At 43.3% G+C, this 25,160-nt stretch overlaps 1 protein-coding gene across 15 annotated transcripts in view; it reads left to right on the forward strand.

Moving 5' to 3' along the window:
• The window catches only part of dlg1b (discs large MAGUK scaffold protein 1b), a 135,560-nt gene that overhangs the window by 71,833 nt on the left and 38,567 nt on the right, over positions 1–25,160 (forward strand). For 6 of the 15 annotated variants that reach the window (XM_067606914.1, XM_067606915.1, XM_067606916.1 and 3 more), the window contains 3 exons: positions 4,853–5,002; positions 23,596–23,691; positions 24,527–24,580. In XM_067606914.1, coding sequence (XP_067463015.1) covers positions 4,853–5,002; positions 23,596–23,691; positions 24,527–24,580 — 300 coding nt within the window. Of the gene's footprint in view, positions 1–4,852; positions 5,003–23,571; positions 23,692–24,526; positions 24,581–25,160 lie in introns of all 15 variants that reach the window. The other 9 variants (XM_067606923.1, XM_067606924.1, XM_067606926.1 and 6 more) reach the window with 4 other exon arrangements.

A 25,160-nucleotide genomic window follows, 5' to 3' on the forward strand; every position in this document is an offset into this window, starting at 1 on the left:
ATGACTGAGTTACAGGAGATCCGTCCATCTATTTCCTGTGCTCCTCCGTAATTGAGGATCTGGGTTTTAATAGACATGAGGGAAGTAAAAAAAAAATCTGAACACACAGACATGAAAACACATGTTGATATCATTATCTCTGATGTCCGTCACCAGTAAACCTCCATAAATCCACTTAGAAGCAGAGAAAAAGAGGCTGCAGACCTGAGAAAGTTTTCCTTCTGTATCAAAGTGATCCAGTGATAGTTGTACAAGTTGTGAGTCAAATTTTGAGAAAAAAAAGTTGGAATATTTCCAGAAAAAAAGTCAAAACTGAACACACAGACATGAAACATTGATATCTTCTTTTAACGGAGACAAAATGTGAATGAATCTGTTGTAAAAACGTGAGTGTAAGAGAACAGCAGCACGTTTGAGGAGTTTTAACTGGGTCTATTATGTTTTTCTGTCATCATACTGGTTCCCAAACAGGCACATATGTTGGTGTCAGTATGTTTCACCTTAAAATAAAAGAACGTCGCTCCAGATGGGATTTAAATGACATGGATTCAAATCACTGGTTCCTCAGGTTGAGTCAATCAATCAGCAAATATTCTCCCGTTTCCTTCCTGTAACCACTGAACCACTGAGTGAAGCCTGCTGTGTTCAGGTTCTCTCTCTCTGTTTGTTAAAAGCAGCTTCCTGGAAGCTCAACCTGGAGAATTTGGCGTCCTCCCGGTCACATGATGACTCTGCTTCCTGTTCATGCCGTCCTCCATGCTGCGCTCATCGCTGCTGCTGCTGCTGTGTTTGTGTCTGTCGCTCGCCGCAGAGACGAGATGTTTATTCTACACGTTTACATCATCTCGTCTGTCGTAGTTAGTCGAGCTCGGCCTGTGACGTCATGTGACATGTCCCTGATGATGTCACAGTGATGTCATCACACCACGACACCATGTCTGTGTTACAAACTGGAGGTTTGGAGATGGAAAGTAGCAGCTTTTTTTTTTTTTTTTACCAGGCAGGGAGGCTCTAATGAAAGACCCTGCTGAGGTGCATTATGGGAAATGTAGTTTGAGCCATAATAGTCTAAAAGTCAGAATATTTCAACGTCTGCTGCTCAGATTATGACTTTTCTTCTATTAAATCTGTTTCTGATGAGTCCCCGAAAACAAAAAGATATTTTAATACTTGACTTTAGACATTTGTCATAATATTTGATATTTTACTGGCTGAAAAACAAATGAATTAGTTGGAAAATAATCAACAGATAACTGCTCTGGACAAAACAACGAGGTTAAAGTAATAATAACTTTATTTATTTAGCACAAAAACAAGTTGCAAAGTGCTTTATAAAAAGACATATAACCATTAAATGCAAAGATCAAAGAGCAATAAAATGTAAATAGAATAAAAATCAGTTGAACAAATAAAATTAAAAGAAAAAAATGCAGCAAAAACAATGTAAGAAAAATTAATTTGAACATGTATTTTTAGGAAAAAATCTCTGAAATAATTTTCTAGACTCTTATTTCCATCAGTGGGTTTAAATTAAACTCCAGATATAAAGTCCAACATGTTGTATTGTGTGTGTGTGTGTGTGTGTGTGTGTGTGTGTGTTGTTTTTAAGTCGTCCTCCGTTTAACATCGTCTCTGTGTTTAGAGTTGATTAATCTAATCTGCAGATTAGCTGAGATTTGATATTTCACGGGGGGGTTTAAAGCTTTTCACGCCGCTGTGGTCATGGTAACAGAGTACATGAGATCAGATTAACGCTGGATAAACAGGCCTAATGTGTTCAGACTGTTCAACCGGCTGCTCGGTGGAGCTTTTCTGCCATCGCGTGGCGTTAAACGGACTGACATCTGCAGGAAGTCACCACTGGCAGGCTCCAGAGGATTAGTGCAGTCAGAAACCAGAACAACTAAATATCTAAAGCACTGAACTGTTTCACCAGTTATTCTCTTTGATGTTTTGAATTAGTGTTTAGTGAAGGCTTCAAAAATCACTCACATTAAACTGTTGTTGATTGAACCACTCACAACGAACACATGTTGACATTTTGCTTTACAGCATCACAAGTAAAAAACCTCTGATTTAGTTTGTTATTGAACATTAATAATCTTCATTTTCTTTTCTTATAAAAAGTGATCAAACCTGATAGTGTGAGGAGAAAATACAAATCAATCTGTCATCTGGGATCTTCCTCAAATACTGAAACTTCAACTAAGTTATTGAGAGAAATGAAGCTCATTTAAAAAAAAACAACAGGATTTTTATTTAATGTGTAATTTTTTAGCAGCAGATAAACTTATAAGGTGTAAAAGACAAAAGTCTGATAAGTTGTTTGTGTCATTTTTGAGGCCAGTATCAGTTAATTACATATAAAATTGGCTATTTGTTCTTTAACATTAATACAAACAATATAATATTTCTAATAAGGTTCCTCTAAATGTTGTTCTTAAAGCTCAGTGAGCAGCACGTTTAGTGTTTGGAACATTTTACAGTGTAAAAACCAACCTGTCGGCTCATAAACTGTACACTGATAATATTATGCATGGCTTATTATTTAATAAAATAATATGTGATCTTCTACCATCAGATGAGACCTGCTGTTTGGTTTCTAGGAAAACAAATATATATATTTCTCTATCTGTTACTGTAGAATCAGTGTTTCTGTCTCCAGCAGACGTTTAGATCCACACGTTCAAATCTGGCTGTTATTCACACCAAACCTCCTGTAATGTTCCAGATAAACACACTGAATGAAGCAGCCATGTGGTTCATGTGTTCACACGTTGTTCATGTGTTCACGTGTTGTTCATGTGTTCACAAGTCCTTCATGTGTTCACACGTTGTTCATGTGTTGACGTGTCGTTCGTGTGTTGACGTGTCGTTCATGTGTTCACGTGTCCTTCATGTGTTCACACGTCGTTCATGTGTTCACGTGTCCTTCATGTGTTCACGTGTCCTTCATGTGTTCACATGTCGTTCATGTGTTCACATGTCCTTCATGTGTTCACGTGTCGTTCATGTGTTCACACGTCGTTCATGTGTTCACGTGTCGTTCATGTGTTCACATCGTTCATGTGTTCACGTGTCGTTCATGTGTTCACGTGTCGTTCATGTGTTCACATGTCGTTCATGTGTTCACGTGTCCTTCATGTGTTCACGTGTCCTTCATGTGTTCACATGTCCTTCATGTGTTCACGTGTGGTTCATGTGTTCACGTGTCGTTCATGTGTTCACACGTCGTTCATGTGTTCACGTGTCGTTCATGTGTTCACATCGTTCATGTGTTCACACGTCGTTCATGTGTTCACGTGTCCTTCATGTGTTCACATCGTTCATGTGTTCACGTGTCGTTCATGTGTTCACGTGTCGTTCATGTGTTCACGTGTTCATGTGTTGACGTGTCGTTCATGTGTTCACGTGTTCATGTGTTCACGTGTGGTTCATGTGTTCACGTGTGGTTCATGTGTTCACGTGTTCATGTGTTGACGTGTCGTTCATGTGTTCACGTGTTCATGTGTTCACGTGTGGTTCATGTGTTCATGTGTCGTTCATGTGTTCACGTGTTCATGTGTTGACGTGTCGTTCATGTGTTCACGTGTCCATGTGTTCACGTGTCGTTCATGTGTTCACGTGTTGTTCATGTGTTCACGTGTTGTTCATGTGTTCACGTGTCGTCAGCTGTCGTGTGCTTCATCGTGTGTTGCAGCAGCATCAACACCTGATCACTCATGTTTCATGTTTCAGTCCTGGAGAGCTGATGTAGCTGTGGAGGGAATTTAACTGTAAAAACCTGTTATAAGGTGATTATTGGAGAGGTATTGATTAGTGGGGGGGTGAGAGGGGGGTGGGGGGGGGCTCTCAGGAGCTCTCCAGGATCCTGACGGTCTGTTCTCTCCATCCAGATCCTCCTTCCTCCCTTTCTTCATCTTCCTGTTTCTCTTCATCCTCCATCTGTTCCCTGCTGAACTCTTCTATGTTCTGGATTTACTCTGATTTGACTCTTTCTGTCTTTAAACTGATGTTTTAATCACTTATTAAAGTTCAGTTAGTTTGTTAATTATTTATTATATAAATGATTCTGGAGATGATCTTTAATTGACATCAGTTAAGTTTTTGAATCAGATTTTTTGAAAAATGATTATGAAGGTATTTATGGGATGTATCAGAACTGAACTATTTACTTATTTTTAAATTCAAAAGCAACAAAAGCTGCTATTTAGATTATAAGTTTCATTATTAACGACGTCTTAAGCTGTAAGAAGAGAGAATATAGATTTTGTCTATTTAACGTTAAATAAAAACATCCCACTCTGTTCCAGTTTCTCTCTACGAGTAAGAAACCGTCCAGAAAGAAAACTCGTGTTAGAGCTTCTGTTCAGGATCGGCCTCCAAAATGATTCTATTTATTTTAATTTATTATTTTATTATTATTTTATTATTTTACCAGGAAATTCTGTTCTTCTCTGCAGTAATACTTGATTTTACAGGTCCCTTAATTTTATACTTATTTTCTGGAAAGTTTTTCAGTAATTTTACCAACTAAACACTTTTCAAAGTTGTTTCTTATCATTTGTACCATAATTGCACCACCCTGCCTGTAAAATACCCTAAAAATTAACCGTTAAATACCGTTAAAGTTACTCCAGGAAATTAGTATAAAACTAAAGAACCTGTAAAATAAAGTGTTACCTTCTCTTCTTCTGTCGTCTTCCTCCTCCTCCTCCTCCTCCTCCTCCTCCTCCTCCTCCTCTCTCTGTCTGACCTCTGTAAGGATTAACTGTCTCTCTCCTGCTTTGCCTTTCCTGTATTTTGACCTCTCCGAGCCTCCGTCTGTCCTCCCCCCTCCTGTATCCTGTAGGTAGCGTCTCTGGAGTGCATCTTTGACGGCTCTTCAGTGTTAGGACAGCATCACCCGGAGCTCCCCTCCCCTACGCCCTCCACCCTCTACCCTCACAGCGACGACAGCCCCCTCCCCTCCTGCTCCTCCAACCCCTACCCCCCGATCCAGGTAAACCCCCCCCCCCCACCCATCCTGCCACCCACCCATCCCACCCATCCCACCCAGTCAGCCTACTGGGCTGTTTGTCAGCACTGCTGGAAAGACAGAACTCAGTTTTCAGGACCTTGTTTTCACATCTTCATCATCTTTTAATCAGTCACTGAACCTCTTCAGGAAATTTTCTTCCATGTCACCCCGAGAACCCCCGATATAACATGCAACATGTTCATATTATGTTAATGATAGATAAATAAATAGATAGATAGATAGATAGACAGAACTTAATTAACCCCAAAGGGAAATTAAAGTGTTACAGCAGCCACTTGACATCAGAATATAAAAACAATGAGGGAGGAAAAAGAAACAAATGCAATTAAATGCTAAATAATATACAATAACTAAATAGACTCAAATATAAAAACTAAATAAAAATAGAATAGACGTATAACCATAACTATAACTATTACTATTTACTGATTAAACTCTGTTCAATGAAATGTATTACACTATATTATATCATCCATCCATCCCTCTATCCCTCCATCCCTCTATCCCTCCATCCATCCATCCATCCATCCCTCCCTCTATCCATCTCATCATCCATCCCTCCCTCCCACCCTCTATCCCTCCATCCATCAATCCATCCATCAATCCATTCATCCACCCCTCCATCCATTCCATCATCCCTCCCTCATCCATCCCTCTATCCATTCATCCCTCCACCTAACCCTCAGTCCCTCCATCCACTCTTTCCTCATCCATCCATCCTTCCCTCCATCCATCCATCCATCCATCCCTCCCTCTATCCATCCATCCCATCATCCATTCATCCATTCCCCACTCTCGCGCTCCCTCCCATGTATCCATCCATCCCTCCCTTTATCCCTCCATCCATCCATCTATCCCTCCTTCCTGTGCTCCCTCCATCCATCCATCCATCCATCTATCCATCCCTCCCGCGCTCCCTCCATCCATCCCTCCCTTCATCCCTCCATCCATCCATCTATCCCTCCTTCCTGTGCTCCCTCCATCCCTCCATCCATCCATCTATCCATCCCTCCCTCCTCCCTCCATCCATCCATCCATCTATCCATCCATCTATCTCTCCCTCCATCCCTCCCTCCCTCCCTCCCTCCATCCATCCCTCCATCCATCCCTCCCTCCATCCATCCATCCATCCATCCATCCCTCCATCCATCCCTCCCTCCATCCATCCCTCCATCCCTCCGTCCCTCCCTCCCTCCATCTATCTCTCCCTCCATCCATCCCTCCCTCCCTCCATCCATCCATCCCTCCCTCCCTCCATCTCTCCCTCCATCCATCCATCCCTCCCTCCATCCATCTCTCCCTCCATCCCTCCATCCATCCCTCCCTCCATCCATCTCTCCCTCCATCCCTCCATCCATCCCTCCCTCCCTCCATCCATCCATCCCTCCATCCCTCCCTCCCTCCATCTATCTCTCCATCCCTCCATCCCTCCCTCCCTCCATCCCTCCATCCATCCATCTCTCCCTCCATCCCTCCATCCATCCCTCCCTCCATCCATCTCTCCCTCCATCCCTCCCTCCCTCCATCCCTCCATCCATCCATCTCTCCCTCCATCCCTCCCTCCCTCCATCCCTCCATCCATCCCTCCCTCCATCCATCTCTCCCTCCATCCCTCCCTCCCTCCATCCCTCCATCCATCCCTCCCTCCCTCCATCTATCCATCCTTCCCTCCATCCCTCCCTCCATCTATCCATCCATCCATCCCTCCCTCCATCCATCCCTCCATCCCTGCAGACAGTCTCTGATCCTCTAGAATGGTTAAATTCTGCGACAGTAATCAGCTCTGACAGTTTCAGGTCTTTCTGTTCGTTGTTCCAGGAAGCAGCAGCAGCAGCAGCAGCGTATTTAACTCCGTCCTGATTCTGGAATCAACATCTGTAGAATATCCCATATCACTTAAATACGTGAATATGTTCAATACATTTCTTTCATTTTCTTCAATTAAAATGATGTTTTATTTAAGATGTAAAAGGGAAAAACAAACAAACCAAACCCTCAGAAAAGGCTGCAGGCATTTTAATATGATGTGAGCTGCTGTTGATGTGGAGAGAACAACCTGCAGGTCCGACTCCTCTGACAGGACGCCATGAACGAGCCTCATAACATATCTGACTTCAGGAACATGTAACACCACAGTAACGGATATCCGTCTCCCACAAGCAGCTAAAACCTTCCTGTCAGCTGCTGGTTTGTCGGTCGTCCAAGCCGTAAAGCGTGTTGTGTTACTATGACAACTGGCAACAGTGAGTTGTCATGTTAGCTGCGACCACCTTCAAGTTATATTAATCTCGCTGCACCCACTGTGGGAACTATAGCACTAGGTTATTGTTGTTGTTGTTGTTGCTCTGAATCCTTGATAATGAATGTTTTGCTGGCGTTGAAGTTGTGGTTGTTGTGTTTTCATGGGAACAGCAGGCCGGCGAGGCACCGCTGGAGCTCAGCAGACTTTAAAGGAGCAGTTTGACATTTTGGGAAATACACTTATTCACTTTCCTGGCGAGTTTTAGGCAAGAAGATTAAAAACAATCTCATGTCTATGTGTTAGTACGGAGCTGGAGTCAGGATATGTTTAGCTTAGCTTAGCATTAGGGCTACAACCAATTTACTATAACTGCTACTAATTGTTTTAATCATCATTTAATCATCACAAACTCAGAGCCCAAAGAGATGTGTTCAGATGTCTTGCTTTGTCGCATCAACAGCCCAAAATCCAAAGATTTGACACAGAAAAGCTTCAAATCGTTAAATCTGAGAAGCTGCAACCAGCAAATATTTGGTATTTTTTCTTACCAAATGACTATAACAATTATTTGATTTGATTATTTGATTGTCAAAGTTGTGTCCAGTTAATTTTCTGTTGGTTTTGTCAACTGGCTCTGTGCACCTCACTGATTAACATGCTGTATCTAGGCTAGCTGTTTACCTAGCTTCCACTCTTTATGCTAAGCGAAGTTATCAGAATCAGCTACCTACGTTACCTTTCCAAAAATATTTATTTATCTCCGACTCTCTCTGCAGAACAGACAATTCTTGCTCTCTGTATATCCCGATCCGTTCCCACGTCCATGTCCTTTTCTTTTTCTTCCTTGTTTTCGCTATAAATCAGTGCATTTCTAGAGTGTGTTTTCGTGATAAAACGTAGTTCGGAGACCAGACAGACTTGTTAGGGATTACTCCTGCTGATAGATGTTGTAATGTGTGACCCCCCCATGCTGCTGATCAGACATGTAGTGTGCAAACAACGCGATTACAAGACAGGAAGTTGTTTAGTGTGTCCGTGGCATTAGCAGCCTCCTGGCTCCAGCTCTGTACTTTAAGCACAGCCATGAGAGTGATATTGATCTTCTGATCTAACATTTATCAAGAAAATGAATTAACATATATCCCAATTGTTCTTTAACAGCAACAATCGATGATCTGACAATAATCTGCTTTAAAAAGGACTTAATCGATTATCAAAATAGTTACTGATTAATTTTCTGTTGATGGACTAATTGATGAATTGTTGCAGCTGTAATTGTAATCATGTCAGTCGAGTTTGTTGATGTGTTGGGTGACTGGTGTTGCTGGAAGTTTAAATACTGAATATATTATGAGACGTACAGGAAAACGTATTTATTTCCTGTGTCATTGTGTCATGAAACGATAAATAGATCAGATGTAAATCTGAACGACAGCGTTAAGAAGCAGCTGAGTGAATACTGGTCGTGTTGGGGGGGGGGTTTGTTGTAAAATGACTGTAGTTGTGATGTAAAGTAACTCAGAGATGTTCAGCGATTCGGTCGTACTCGACATCAGACTGAACACCGAGCCGGTCGACGGTTCAGTCACCGATCAGGACCTCCGCACCTTCACGTCACCGCCAACATCAGCCGCTGCGGCGGCGCTGAGGTTTCTGCTCACGGTGACGGTCTTTGATGGAGAAATCTCCACATCCTGCTCTTCATTGTTTCCTCCATGTTTGATCTGCGGCAGCCGCCCGTCCCCCGGCCTGACGTCAGCGGGCAGCTATCTCCCAACACCTCTGCCGCGATAACTCAATGAATGGATCCTCACATCTCACAAAGGCACTGAAGGCTGGGAGGACGTACTGTACACTCCTTTTTTTTTTTTTATTATTATTCCTTTCATTTTTTTTTCATCTCTCTCCCCTCCGCCTCTCGCTCGCTCTCCTCAGCAGTGCCATGGCAACACAGGAGATGAATGGCGACAAAGAAAATCCTGACGGCAGGAAAATGGAGGAGGAGGAGGGGGTTGAACCTGCAGAGACGGACAAGGACAGATTTAGTGAGGCTTTCTGTAACAGGATGGGGAGGGGGGAGGGGGGGGGGGGGTGATAGTAAAATGCAGAATAGCCGGTCTCCTGTTCCTCCCCAACAAAAAGATTTACAGCTGCTCTGATGTACATTTACCACCAAGACAAAGGACTCAGAGGCCATGAAATGACTTGTCACTAATGCTTCTTTTTCATCGTCTCATCTCGGCAGCAAAGGATGCTGGGAGGACAGGCTGCCTCTATTTATAGCAAAGGTTCCAGCCGGTCATGAAATTTCAGGGAAGTCATGGAAAGTCATGGGGATGTATTCCAGGCAGGGAAAGTCGAGGAATATCAGGGGAAAGTTATAAAGAAAAGACAAGTTTTCTTGTTTTCAGAGCGACTTGTGTACTAAACTATAACAGCTGTAAGATAGAGATCACTCCACAAGTATCTAGATAATGTCACTTCAAATACGGAATCCTCCACTGGATTGTTTCTCCCCCTTGAAATGTCTTGAAAGTTACAGCTTATGTATCAAAAACAAAAAGACAGATTTATGTAGCGTTTTTCGTAAACAAAATGCAGCTCACATGCTTTGCGTGAAGGACGACGACTGAAAAAGAAAAAAAGAAAAACAGACATTTGAGTAGGCAGCTTCACCGTAAATAATAATTTCTCCTCAAGGTCCACTCAGTGGCTGTTCTGGAGCTTTTTGGAAGTATCATCCAGTCTTAAGGTTAAAGATCATTCTTTTCTCCTTGTCAAGAATTAACTTAAAAGCTTAACTAGTGAGGATGAGAAGTTCTTGATGTGCTCAGAAAAAAACATGGAAATTTGAATATCTGCACTTCCATGACAACTAGACAAACTCCATCTGCAGAGGAAGATCCAAAACAGCGACTGCGTTGACGTTAAATATATATTGTTTTGTCAACTGCAGTTTCAAGGTCAAGAATTAACTGTAAAGCTCATCCTTGTTTTTGTTGAGGTGAGCAGCAGAGGTGCAGGTACATATCTTTGCATCATAGTCAGGAGTACGTCCATAAACACATTTATATACAAGAATCTTAGAGCTCTTCTCTGTGTTCCAGTTCAAACTCTGGCAGCAGATTTCTGTCAAGTAATGTTAAATTTAATTTATGTAGCCCAATATGACAAATTACAAATTGATCTTAAGGAGCTTTACAATCTACAGCATGTGAGCGAAAAACTCCCCCAAAAAATACATTAACAGTGGAAAAATGTATGAACTGTAACCGACCAGTAGTCAAATCTACTTGTAATAAAAGCTTCTCTCTGGCTGAAAAGTTAAGTCAGGGTCGATGGTAACATCCACATTTCTATCTGTTGAGGTAGTGTCTTAAACAGTTTGTCTCGGTTTTCTTCTGAACCAATAACCAATAATCTCTGGTTTGTCCATAAATTGATCTCAGATGTAAAGTACCAGGCACATTTCTAACAGGGTATCTGCAGGTCTTAAAGTCTTAAAAAGCATTGATTTAGTTTTCTCAACAAAAAAAAGTCCTTAGACGGTGTTTAAAAGTCTTAAATTTCATTCACAAAGGTCTTAGTTTTTTTCTAGCCTGCCATAGGCAGTAATCTTAGTCATAAAATGTTTTTTTATGTAATTTTAGCAAAACTTGGCTGGAAAATCCCCAATTCTATTGTTCCAGACCTGTGACCTTAAATGAATGAGTTATTTTTTAATTGGCTTATCCATGTCCAGGTCATGATTTATAAGTAATTAGTTATATTATTGGGAATAATTGTTGTATACTGCCAGGAATAACTGACAAAAATGTTAAATAAATTTAAACACATTAACATTCATTTCACATTGTATTTGGTAAATAATTCTAGCCCTTATCATCGCCAATGGTTGTTATTGATATCTTTCATACTTTAACCATGAAACAGGTAATAAATTGCATTCTACATGGTAACAAGTGTCTTAAAAAGTCTTAAATTAAACTTTTTTAACTTATTTAAGAGAGTGGGAAGGTCTGTCCAAACCTTTGAGGGGTGCTGTAGGATCAACAGAAATATAGAGTTGGGTGTCGTCTGCGTAGTCTGTATTCTGCTTATGGATTATAGGCTGGAGTGGTGACACATAAAGACTGAAAAGTAGAGGATCCAATACAGAGCCTTGTGGCACTCCATATTGGATGTTTGGAGGGAAATTTTGTCAAAATGTAAACTTGTCATTGTTGTTTTGGAACGAATCACTGCATTTCACAGACTCCTCACTGAAACACACCATAGACACAATCTTGGAACATGCTGCTCTGTTAAAGTACACAAAGTTAAAAACTAGCTACATGATTACAAACAAGACAAATACGCATTGACAACACACACTGGTGTTCCTCAGAGTCAAGAAGTCACACACGGACAAGTAAATACTACAAATACAAGGGCTGTCACTTAAAAAAAGAGAGTCTGAACAAATTAATTAATTCTAATTTCACCCACGCAGCCTGATCCTAAACTACATCATAGAATTGATTCATTTGCAGGGTATCAATAGATCAGAGTTAAAGTGTAATTACAAAGGCTTTCAGGTAGTTAAAATTCAAATATTACATTTTTTACATACACTAGAAGGAAAACAGGCTTCAATTCATCCAGCTCCCAAACCTGATACCACTCGATAAATAAACTCTGTATCAATAAAGTTGTAATGAAAACATTTGATATATATTATATATACAATGTATATATACATTTGAACATGAACAACATTTTTCAAGGCAGTTGCAGTAAAGGGGTCCCAATGGGAACAAAGTTCGATTTTTTATTTTACGTTTGTTTTGTTTTTTTAATATAAATATTTTGTTTTTTGTTTTAAATTAATTCAGTTGTTTTTTTCTTTTTTTAATATCTAATTTTCATTTAATTTAGTTTATTGATTTGCTTCATTTTCTCGCTACTTGCAGATTTAATCGATCTTAAACGAACTAGTAACGAACTAAGCAGCGACCCGTCTAAATGAACTCTGTCTCTATATTCAGCCGTCGCTCCACACATCACCTCGCCGTCCGTCACAGCGGTGATAACTCAGCGTTTTGTCAGGGTGAGTCTCCCCTGCTGACTCATTTTGGGAAAAGGACTGAAAGACTGAGGACTGAAGTAGGACAGAGGTCAGCTGAACCAAACTCTCTCTGGACTGAGAGGCAGGAGGAGGAGGAGGAAGAGGAGGAGGAGGAGGCGGAGGCGGAGGAGGCTGCGTGAGGTTTCCAGACTGCAGAGAGAAGAGATCAGAGGACTAACTTCCTCCCTGCCTGCGCTCTCTTTAAACACACACACACACACACTCGTCTCTCCGTCCTCTCGTCAGCCCTGCAGTCTGTTGTTGCTGTCTGCTTCAGACAGACGGAGGCTGCTCTCTCTCCGCCTGCTCAGCGATGCTCTCTCACCCCGGCAGGTTAATCCGCCCCAGGAGGCTCATCTCTCTCTCTTTCCCGTCAAGTCCGGCGTCTGACGGCCGCTGTTCCCCGGCTACCGCCCGCCGCCGCCGTCACCACCGCTGCTGCTGCTGCACATAACTGACAGGAGGAGGACGACCTCAGTCTGCTCCTCTCTGCTCCATCGCTCCTCTCCTGGAAGCAGCTACTGGTCACCTCCACCACCACTGCCTCCTCCATCAGCTCCTCTGCAGCCTCTCTGTTTGTGTCTGCAAGGAAGAGGAGGAGGAGGAGGAGGAGGAGGAGGGGGGGGGGACACAAGGTGGAGTGAAGCCCCCCTCCCATCGTCTGCTCTCCAGCCAGCACCACCTCCGCCACCCCGCAGCCTGCAGCAGGAGCGAGAGGAGGCGCAAAGGAGGCGACACACCACCTCCACCTTCACCACAGCAACAGCAGCAGCAGCAGCAACAAGCAGCATGCTCAACTCTGTGTGGTATGCCAAAAAGATGGGCCGCCGCATTATGGGGACCCTGAGGAGAACCAAGCGGCTCCACCGGCGCCTACTGGTAGGTCACCCCCTCCTCACCCCCCCACCCATAAAGAAAAAAAGATCCTCCTAAAGGTGAGGAGGTAGGGGGAGGTGCTGCACCGCTGCACCGTGACTCATTTTCTGCTACGTGTGTGTGCAGTCAAGCCCCCGTATACATGCGATCACTCTGACTGCTGTGTGTGTTGTTGTAAACGTATTGATCGGTCTGTCTGCTGTGGATGTGACGCTGGATGAGGCAGATGTGGAAAAGTTGCAACAGGAGAGCTGCTGCTGCTGCCGCCGCTGCCGCTGCTGCTGCGTCATGTGGTGGATCAGGATTCATGCACAAACCTTCACATCTGGTTAAATTCTTAACCGCAGGTCTAGAAACACCCAACATCCCATTTCAGAGCGATTATCATCATCATGAGATAAACGGGTCAAAGATGCACAGCGAGAGCATGAGGACGGTGTGTGTGTGTGTGTGTGTGTGTGTGTGTGTGTGTGTGTGTGTGTGTGTGTGGCGTAGGAGATCTGAGGGTGATTTGTTGATAAGGCTGCAGCGGCTGTGAGCAGGTTATTACGTTGGATCTAAATGTGTCAGAGCTCGCCGTCTCAACGTGAGGCACGACCACTTTTTTTTGTGCGTCGTTAAGTGTTGAGGAATCGAGGACGTGTACACACACACACACACTTTACACACACACTTTACACACAGTGACACACTCGCTGCTGCTCGGTGAATGTTCCAGAGCCTTCAGCAGCTGTGGGTCTCATCAGACGATAAGAAGGATGAGCTGGAATCTCCCTCCTCTCAAGACGGTTTCTGTTGATGTCAGGTTCGCCGTGGTTGCCGTGGTCACACCTGTGCGGGTTTTTAAGTCTGCGTGTGCGAGCGAGGCAGCGTGTCGATGTGAAGAGATTTACCTGCATAAACAGAACAGCAGCATCATGTTCTGGGCAGATGTGAGGAACCCCTGCAGTAGCACATGCCTTTCCCAGCGTTGCCTAGCAACCTCCGGGCTCCTGACACGTAGCGCTACCCCACCGCCTCCCTGTTTACTGCCTCAGACACACACACACACACACACACAGGCAGAGGCAGCACGTTAACATACATGCACACACACACATATATCAGAACGTGTGTGTAGACGGAGCATAAAGTATAAATGGTTTCATCACAGCCTCTTTAGTTGTGAATCGTAAGCAACTCAAGTATTTCTCTGTGATGTAAAATCTCATTTCTAAGTTTTGTTTTGAGTCTCCTGCATAATTTAACAACACTTAAAGGTTTATGTTTCATTTTTTAGATTTGTTTCTACCAAATCAAATTTTTTTCCACAAGTTTAGTCTGATAGACTCTAAATACTACAATCTGCCTCCTGTCTGTTAACGTTTCCCTTTAAGTGTTATTCTGTATATCATCAGGAACAGTAAAGTGTTCGGAGCTTCATCAGCTGCAGAGTCAAACTGACTCAAGTGTGCTTATGAAGAAATAGTCTTACTGCTCCCCTTCATTACTGTCTGAATATTATTTAGTACTTTACAAACCAACATTGTTCTCATAGAGTCAAACATGTCATGCTGGCAGCTCTGAAGCTGTATAACACCAGCTCACTATGACAATGCTAGTATGTTAATGTTTAGCAGGTATAATATTAACCATGTTAGCATGTAGGTTTGGTGTGTTAGCATAGCTGGAATACATCCTCTGGAGCTGCAGCTCCCAACTATCACGGGCTCATCCTGAGTGGGTCGCGAGCATTTGGGTCAACATTGTCTAAGAAATAAAATCACTAGTTTCCGGAGCAACAGTTTTATTTTGAAGTACCATTTCCTGCTTCCTGGTTAGTAGCAGTGCTTTCACATGAAACTTTACAGTACCAGTAACCCGTCGCCTGTCGACCATCACCCTGCACGTCCGTTGACTGTTGTGGTTTTCCCAGAGATGGAGAAGTTTGCTCCACAACAGACTGAAGTACTGGTCCAGCTTGAAACTAACGTCTCTCTGTCATTTTCAACACGGCGCTTTACATGCTTTGCTGTAAAAACAGTTTTAGTTGTAAATAGTTTTGGTTTAAGGTGTTTTCAAACCTGTAGCTGATTTGTTCTGGTCTGTATCAGTGAATAAGCCGCTAAACTTGGTTTGATTTCTTTTCACGCTAAAAAAAAAATCCAAGCGAACCAAAATGCATCACTAAAAGCCAGGCGAGAGCGCTCTCTCCTCTCATTGGTCAGATGTGTCTGGGGCGGGACCATAAACACAGGAAGAAGGTCCTGAAAGAGCTCCACTGGTCAAATACAACGTCTGACCTCTCCGGCTAGCTGCGAGCAACTGTTAAACTCACACATTCGCATCCCAGCATGCAAAGCACACCTGGCTAAAGCAGCCGCCACGCTCCAACATGCAGAGTACGCCGGTCAGATCACTTTCCCACCAAACTAACCACCTCCTCTAAAGGGTCTCTGATTGGTTGCTTTGGTCCGACGGCCGTGTTCAGATCTGCCAACATGAATGGTACCGAGGCTTGACGCCTGTTCTGATTGGTTCAGAGGTTTGACGGCTAAATTTAGGAACAAACTGCAGGTGATGCAAAATAACATTCAGTATTCATTAAATGCGTCCTGTTGACGTGTGATGGTGATGAATTCAGAAGTGTTGAACAGCTGCATCATATGTACAATATTATCAATATGTGTGTAATTTAGATAACAGTGATCCATGCTGTAACTATAATACCAGGACCAGTTTTTAAATATGAGAGCAGCTGATAGAAGTCAGGTTGGGATTATTTATGGAAACAGATTTATAATGAAACCTGCAATGACATTGTTTCAGTAGACATCAGATTGTCATCGTATTTTATGTTGTGTCTTGTGTTTCTTTATGTTTCTTTGTCTTTTAACATCTTGGGGCCATGTTGGAAATAAGTGTTTTCACTTTAACATAATATAACTTTATTTATTTATTGATGTGTTTCTGTTTTTGTGTCTGTAATCCATAAATATATCAACCAGAGTCAGATTCAACCGGATTACAAAGGTGTGAAAACACCAACTGTTGTTGCTTCTAATATTTTACCCTAAAGTCTCTTGCTGCTTCTTATTTTATTGAGCTTTAAGCCTCAGCTGTACTTGAGTTGTTTTAGTTTTCCTGTTGTGAAGAGGCAGTAGTGCTCAGCTCTGTCTCCTCACAACAAGAAGGTTGTGAGTTTAAATAGATGGAAATATACTGAGTGGGTGTTAAGCTGGTCAGTCTGAACCATGAAGCAAGACCACGACCGTAAATATCTGCTGTAAATTTCATGGCGACCCATCTAATAGTTGTTGAGATATTTCAGTCTGGAGCAAAGTTGAAGACCAACATCAGCACCAGTAGAGCTACGCTGCTAGCGTGGCTAAAAATACAAACGTATCACTAAGAAGACAATCGACAAAGAAAAGGAACCAAATCTGAAAACAAGATAAAAGTGAATGTTAGACGGTTCAGAGCAGGATACCTTCTGAAAAGTGATGCTGTTTGATCTCGTTCACAAAAGGAGGCTTGAATGAGAAGTCTGCATCAGTCAGTGTGGCTTTAGTCGACATCCGCTGGAAATCATCAAAGATATTTATGAAGGTAACAAATAAAAACACACACAGCTGCTAAATTCATCCCAAACTGACCCAGAATCAGAAAGAGAGCTGCTTTAAGCTGCTGAATGTTTTATTAAAGTGTCACCTTTAGCTTTAGCTCGCTGTTAGCGGCGCACATAACAGAACCTGAAGAGATTGGATGAAATGCACCCTGGGAGTTGTAGTTGACTTCTTGCCCTCAGGCTGTTTTTTTTTTCATCAAGAAGTAGATATTCTCTAACAGTTGTTCATGTTTTGTACTGATGGTTCAACCAGGAGAGTTTCTGTCACCTCATGCCGTCTACGAGAACATGAACTGGACTTTTTAATTTAATACTTTAATAATTGTAAACTTGTTTGGTCTTCGTCCTGTTGTTGGATCGAGGCAGTAACACTGGCGGGGTTTTGCGGTTCTTTCCCTCCTTCCTGCAGCTGTTGGTTCGGACGTGATCAGAGACGTTTCAGCCCAGCGGAGAACCTGCAGGGCTGAAACGTCTCTGAGCTCAGATTTCATGACTGTAATCTGTTCGGTGTCCCGTCAGGCGTGTCGACAGTGCCGCTCCTCCACCTGCAGCAGCCCGACCGCAGGTTAACGATCCGCACAACAAGCTAAAGATCTACATGGACAGAAAACATCAACACGGCTGTTTTATTTATCTATTATAGGATTTAAAACACCAGAAATCTGATGGGTTAACCTCAGTAAAGCTAAATGATGCTTAAACTGCAAATATCAAAAGAACAAACTATTTAAAAGATGTCTTGACGTAGATACTCCCCCCAACATTCCCACATGTACAACTTTGATATCTGGAGATGAATGGATGGGGGAGAGTGTCGCTGCTTCAGGAGTTCCCATAATATGTAACCAGGATGTATGAGGTTGCCATGGATTCGGTAACTGAGCTACAGCTTGAGCCTGTTTTTTTTAAGTGTATATGTGTTTGCATTTAGTCAAATTGGTTCTGTTAAAAGTATGTTGAATCAGCTATTAGCAGCTCCAGTTTGCAGTGCAGCTGCTGGATTTTATGGGAATTTATGAGTTGTTCCGCTCAGATGAATATCCTCACTTATATTGATAGATATGTGACAACGCCAGCGTTAATCTATATCTCTCTAGAACAACTGTTCTGTGATGATTCATCTAACGAGTCCAGGAAGGCAACGAGTCTCCGTCTCTCTGAGAGATGATTAGTATTTCCCGTTATTCCAATGTTTAGCCGGTTTTGTCATTTCAAATGATGTTTCGCACAATTTTACATTTATCTTCAATGATGAAAGTGAATCTTGCAGCTGTGTGTGTGTGTGTGTGTGTGTGTGTGTGTGTGTGTGTGTGTGTGTGTGTGTTGAGCTGTGCGGCCTGTAGGTGGAGCTGTAGACGTACAGCAGCAGAGCCGAGGCACTAATCCTGTTCAGTGCTGTACCTGTGTGTGTGTGTGTGTGTGTGTGTGTGTGTGTGTGTGTGTGTGTGTGCGCGCAGGCTCTGACATGCACTCAGTCAACCTCTTTACATCCTGCTTGTGACCACATGTTCACAGTTTGTCGTATTGATCTGCTCTCTAAATGCTGCGTTTGTGCTCCTGTTGTTATGAATCGTGTGCATCAGGATCCAGATTCCTGCACGTTTAACGCTGCGGGTCGATGCTGATGGAGCCTCGGGGGGGGGGGGGCGAACACAGCGACAATAACCCGCTTCATTGTTCACATGACAGTCAAATGCATCAAAAACAATGCAGACGTATAGATATTTCCACGGCTGCGTATGGATTTGTTTTGAAATCGTCGCCTCTTCATCATGAATACGGATGGAGATGAGGCGTTCAGGGACTGTAGATATTGTTTGGTGAATAAAGACGATGGAGGCTGGTTTATTGATCGTGTAGAAGTGAAGCAGTGATGTTTCAGCTGATGGGTCAGTGTGTTCAGCTGGATGCTGGAGAGGAAACGCTCCTCCCACCAAAACCCTCCTCCTGGATTTTTAAATCCACTTATGACATCAGATCGCTGTCCGCACAGCGACCGTTGTCATGTCAACGCTCATATGTGGGTTATTCTGGAGCGTATTTTATGTTGTAAGAATGATTTGTCCATTCATAGTTTACCCAACATGAAGGCTGGATACTAAACAGTCCACAGTGCAAAGCCAGTCAGCTCTCAGTAGATACTATATTTAATGTAGTCCAACCAATACTGGGGTTCAGATATTTATTGATATTTTAGAGTAAAAACCTGAGGAGATATAAACATTGTTGATAAGTTTGTTTTTAAAGAGTTGTGAGCAACATATATACATTAAAAATAAGTGTTTATTTGTGTTTATTAATCTTTATCACTCGTTTTTATTCATGACAATTAAAACATGAACAGTTTCAACCTCAGCAGGTCTTTATTAGAGACGATGCAACCAGCAAATGTTTGGAAATTTGACTTAAAAAAATCACTACAAAGATTATTTGATTGTCAAAATAGTTGATATGATAAATTAATTAGTTCTTCCTCTTCTAGAGGTGCTTCAGACTGTGTCAACCAAGTCAAATTAAGAGCTTCAAACAAATATGGACGCTGTCATCAGTAACCTGGATGTGACAGTTATTATACAGAGCAGTCACATGTCTGACTGTATGTAACGTTACAGTCAAAGGCTGCTGCAGTGTCAAATAATAAAACCTAAAAACGAAGAGAAGCAGCATCAGCAGCAGCAGCAGCTCGTGGTTCAGCTCTGAACATCCTGCGAGAGTCGACTGTCAGGTTTTTTATCTTCAGCAGAGGCTTAAAGCTGCTGCAGAGAATATCCACATGAAAGCTGCAGCTTCCTGCCCGCCGCTGCTAACCAGGAGTCCTCGTCGCATTCCCCCCCTCGCTGCTGACGCTGACATGCACGTCGCTGTGTCTGAATCCGGGGGCGTTATCGATTATTCATGCAGCGAGTGGAGCACCCCCCCCCCCCCCTCCCTCCCTCCCTCCCTCCCTCCCCATCGTGCTGACATGTGCCTCGCTCACTGAAGCCGATTAATTGGCAGGAGAATGAGAGAAGACGAGAGGGAGGGTGTCACAGAGGAAGAGCAGCTGAAGAGGGAGTGTTATTGTGCTTCTGTGGTGGAGCCTGAATTAACAGGATTGAGTTTGGATCTGTTGCCGTCGCACCGCAGACACCGAACAAGCCTGAAGGAAACCTCCATCATTTATTATTTAACCACATCCTCCTCCTCCTCCTCCTCCTCCTCCAATCGGGAATCTCCTCCAGGAAGATGACCACACATTACCCCCGGCAGGAGTTCACCTCCAAGGCCATGAACGGCGGCGAGAAGAAGCTGCCGCGGGTCAACATCAACCTGCAGGAGTCCATCGCCCACCTGCACCCGCTGCAGAGGCAGCACGCCATCGAGCTTCACCGTCAGCAGCAGCAGCAGCAGCAGCCGCCGCCGCCACCGCCGGGTCGTTCTCAGGTCCAGGCGTCTCTGTCGACATTTACCGCCTGCACGGTGCCGGCGTCCTGCCGAGCTCGCAGCCGATTCCTCAACCTGCGGGACAGCGTGAAGAAAAGTCCCACCAAGAGCACGGCCAAAGTGGTCAGCAGCAGCAGCAGCCACGCAGCCAGCAGGCCGGAGATCCCCTGGGTCCCCTTCGTCTTCAGTAAGGTAGTTAAAACATCAGACACATGTGACGTGGTTCAGTCTGAAGCTGGGAGATGAGTACTGGTTTTACTGGAAGCTGTTTCCTTCCCGGTCACGTTAGTCTTACAGGTTCAGGTCTCAGGTTAATACTTTGTGGTTTAATCGGTTTAATCAGTTATCATTGATGGCTGATTCATAATCTGATGTTCCAGACTTCAATCAAATGCTGCTGATATTTTCTGCTGAATGAAAAAGTTCTTGTACGACTGCTCAACAAGTTTACTTTTTGTTTGAGGTCAGTTTGACACTTTATCATCTCTGGCGTTTAACAAAACATCAGTTGTTGTTTTTTTGGTGTGACGTTTGACCCTTGAACTCATCATGAGGAACTAAACAGTTGTCAGAGCTGCACATGTTGTGATCTGTGAGTTACTACAGTCGGTCACTTGATGGAGAATCAACATGTGTCCATGTTTGATCCTGCTGTCATCTGTCTGCTCTGACGTATCCGTTCAACATGTCATTTAAACCATCAGCCTCTGGTTTTAAAATGTTCTTATCGTCAATGAGTTCATCTATCAATACTCTCTGACTCTCTGATTCCTTCTGAAAACTTTACAAACAGTTTCATGTTTAAAGAGGAGGCTCAATAACAGCTGCTCACTGTGGTTTTAACAAACAAACAGGAGGAAACAGTGCGTTTGTTGGGGACTATTTTCAGTGGCGGATGAATCTACGTTCGGTGCTGTAGCGAGTGTTTCTGGCAGCAGGACGGTGTGTGTGTGTGTGTGTGTGTGTGTGTGTGTGTGTGTGTGTGATGAAGGAACATGTCAGTGCAGCTGAGTGGCTCACTGATGTGTTTCTAACAGTGTTTGGCGCTCTACACCATAAAGGATTAATATAGATCACATTACTTGTTGAATATCAGCAGACTTATTATCTGATTGATTAATTTAGGGGCTGCAGATCAATGATTCATCTGTTAGACTATAACGTGTCAGATTATAGTGAAACAGCCCTTAAAATGTACTAAAGCACAAAGTGACGTCATATAAAATGTTGTTTTTTCTGACAAACAGACATGAAGGAGAGAAAAGCAGCGAATCGTCACAGTGAAGACAAACAGAACGTTTGATGGTTTCACATGATAAATAACTTCATTGATGGATCAGTTATTGGGATAGGTGTTGATTCATCAGCTGATGTTTCGGCACTAGACTGAATGTTTGTCTTTTGGATCAGATCAGGCTCTCTAGTCCTGGTTCATCATCATCATCATCATCATCATCATCTCAGCTCATCAGCTCAAAGATCCCGTCTGAACGGGGGGGAGCGCTCACTCCCAGCCGTCACTGTTAAATTAAAACATAAACTCTTCTCTCTGTCTCGTGTTGCTGCGTTTGTCAGACCGGTTTGTATTCTCTGGGAGCAATTAAGCCCCATTGTCAGCGGCTTTCAGAGCGGCGCTCCAGAAGTAGGGCTGGCGGATCAATGCGGTCGATGCGCGGGGGGCTAATTTTAGCGGCTGTTGGTTTTCCATGGGGCTGCGGGTTCTGCTGCTGCAGCACAACAATTAAGCCTCTACCGAAACACAGAGAGCGGCAACTTCCTGCCAGCAGCTTCATGAGGTCCCTTCTCTTGCATAATAGAGGTCACAGTGTTTGAAGGCCGCCTCACACTCACGCTCACTACTCTTCATCCTGTTTTTATCAACATGTGCTGGTTGCAGCTTCTAACAGGAATTTTTCACTATTTTCTGACATTTTATAGACAAAATGATTCATTGAGAAAATCACCAGCAGATTAATCGATAATTAAAATAATGTATGATATGATTCATTTATGGAGGACAGAGACAAAATAAAATAATCAACATGATCTCAAGATGTTAAAAGACAAAGAAACATAAAGAAGCTCAAAATATAAAAGTAAAATAACACCCACGTCAAAAACAGTTGATTACATCAAAGACAGTTTGATATTAAAATACAAATTGAAGATTTCATTATTAATCTGTGAGTATTGAACACATGATGCAGCTTCTGTTAACATGTTAACATGTAGAAAAAGCAGCTGCTGCTCCAGTAAAAGGATCTGAAGTATTGCAGAGTTAAAGCAGAGTTCACTGCATGTTAACAAACTATCCAGTGTTTCACTAGAAGAAAGATCAGATAACAGTAAATGAATGTATGTAGCAGAGACAGATATATTTCTGATCTGATCTTATGATACGAAGCGTCCAGACCTCTCTGGTGGTCTGGGACGGATCCACTTCCTGTCCTCAGAGTCCAGACTAAAACCTGGAGAATCAGCATTTATACCAAACATCTGAACAGAAACAACTCTCACTGCTGATGAATCACATCAAGACTTTTCTGTTTTCATTCTCCTGTTTCATTTTCCATTTATCATTTAGTTTTTATTTTAATTATCCACTTTATTCCTGAACCTGATGATCATGAGGTTGGGAATAATGTGGATGTGTGTGTGTTCTTATATCATTCTGTTCCTCTTTTTATATGTTATGTAAAACATACGTTGATGTCTTGTTGTTTTAAAGGCGCTGCAGTAATAAAATAAACTTGACCTTTGACCCTCGGTGCCGTCAGGGTTAATACTCTCTGCTCCACCAGATTGAAATATCTGCTCTTTCCAATAATCAGAAAAAAGAACATCAACCCCCTGCTGAGACCAACACACACACACACACACACACACACACACACACACACACACACACACACACACACACACACACACACACACTCTGCAGCTTTAATCATCTCAGAGCAGCAGATGGGTGATGAGTTTGCCACATCAGGATCGTCTGAGCAAAGCACAAGTGTCAGGTAATCTGTCAATCACAGAGCGTCTTCCTGTGATTGGCCGACCTCTCTGACACTCTGCGGTCCTTTCCCCCCTCTGTGTGTCTTAACTCCACCCGGCTGGCACCTGAGCATAATAAAACCAAACAGACAGACAGCAGGTACAGCTGATCACAACAGCTGTCAGTCAACAGGGACATGCATACATCCTCCTCCTCCTCCTCCTCCTCCTCCTCCTCCTCATCTCTTCATCTGTGCTGCACTGTGTTTGTCTAACCTTAGACCCCTCACCATGCTATTGTTCAGCAGGCCGAGGCCACCCCGCCCTCCTCTCCCATAATCCCTGTGATCCCAATCTCGCCAATCCCAGCCGAGACCACCATCATCCCTCCGACGTCACAGGTTTTTTTTTTTGTTGTTGTTGTTGTTGTTGTTTTATTTTCCTCTGCTTCATCTATAGATTTATTATTTGTCTTCTGGTTTATGTGGCTGCTCATGTGTTTGTTTGTTTGTTTCGCTGCTGTCATATAGAGTTTAGTTCCATGTCTGCTGTCCAGCTGTGTTGCTCTGATGAAGTGAGCAGATTAGAGATAGAAAACAGTGGGAGAAATGCCACACTCTCCCCCCCCCCGCCCCCCCATTTGACTTTTTTTAAAGAGCCCATCTGGCTCCTCGCGGGGCAGAAACTGAGCAAGCGAGCGGGGCAGAAACAGAATGAGTGAGCGAGTTAGAATTTAAAAACTAGAAGAAGAAGAAGTGTTGAGGAGCAGAGTCGCCGTCCTGCAGGACTTGAGCTTGACTGATTTATTTATTTATTTTTTTTAAGCCTTCATGCTTCAACATTGCATCTTCTGCAGTGTGAAATGCCGTCATGTACGTACGGCTCTTCCCTCACTAATCTCTGCTCAAATCCACACGCTGCCTCTTTTTATCCTCAGTTGGTCTGTAGCATCATGAGGAGAGTAAGTCTTTCATGTCAGCGCTGCCTTTTTGTTTTTTTGCTGCACGGCGGACGGCTTCGGTTCAGTGTGTGTGTGTGTGTGTGTGTGTGTGTGTGTGTGTGTGTGTGTGTGTGTGTGTGTGTGTGTGTGTGTGTGCAGGGGTGGAGCTCTGTGGGAGGTTGCTCGGGGGTTTGTGGTTGGATGCTGATCTAAATGGGGTTGTTTTGTTTTTGTTTTTTTCCTGAGCTGAGATGTTTCCTCTGACGCTGTGATGTGTCTTCTTCTCTCTCTTTTAGGCAAACCCTCCTCCTGTGGTGGTCAACACAGACAGCCTGGACACGCCTCCATACGTGAGTCTCCTGCTCTACACACACACACACACACACACACACACACACACACACACACACAACACGTCTGTCGTCATCCCAGCGCAGCAGGGATCCGCGTCTCTGTTACTTGTCTTTAACTGATGATGCGCTTGTCTTCAGTTGAAAGCAGCGGACTTTTATACATCACGGCTGTGATTAGTGGTCGAAGTCGCGGCTGTAAAACGGTGGTTAAACACATTTCATTTCCCGTTAGTTCTTCACAATACAAATCGTCCCGTTAGCTTGTCAGTGGAAAAGCTTTTGATATGAAGCAGCAGCAGGAAATGTTTTCATCTGCAGTAACTTAAAGCGGCTCCGACACGGCTGAAAGTAAAATAAAGCAGATATGTGGAAGAACAAACAGGGACGCAGGAGAGAAACTCAACTTCAAACCACAGAGATTCAGTTTAGAAGCTACAGAAGTAGAGAGAGTCGTTCAGCTTGTTTAAATAGGAAGAAGCTGAGAGAAGGCGGTCGACGTGGGTCTGCTGTGGTCAGCGAGACGTCACTATAACCTGCATGGAGGCCTCAGAGATGGTCCATCTCAGGTTTGACTCGG

This window comes from Thunnus thynnus, chromosome 12 (genome assembly GCF_963924715.1).
Source record: "Thunnus thynnus chromosome 12, fThuThy2.1, whole genome shotgun sequence".
NCBI lineage: Eukaryota > Metazoa > Chordata > Actinopteri > Scombriformes > Scombridae > Thunnus > Thunnus thynnus.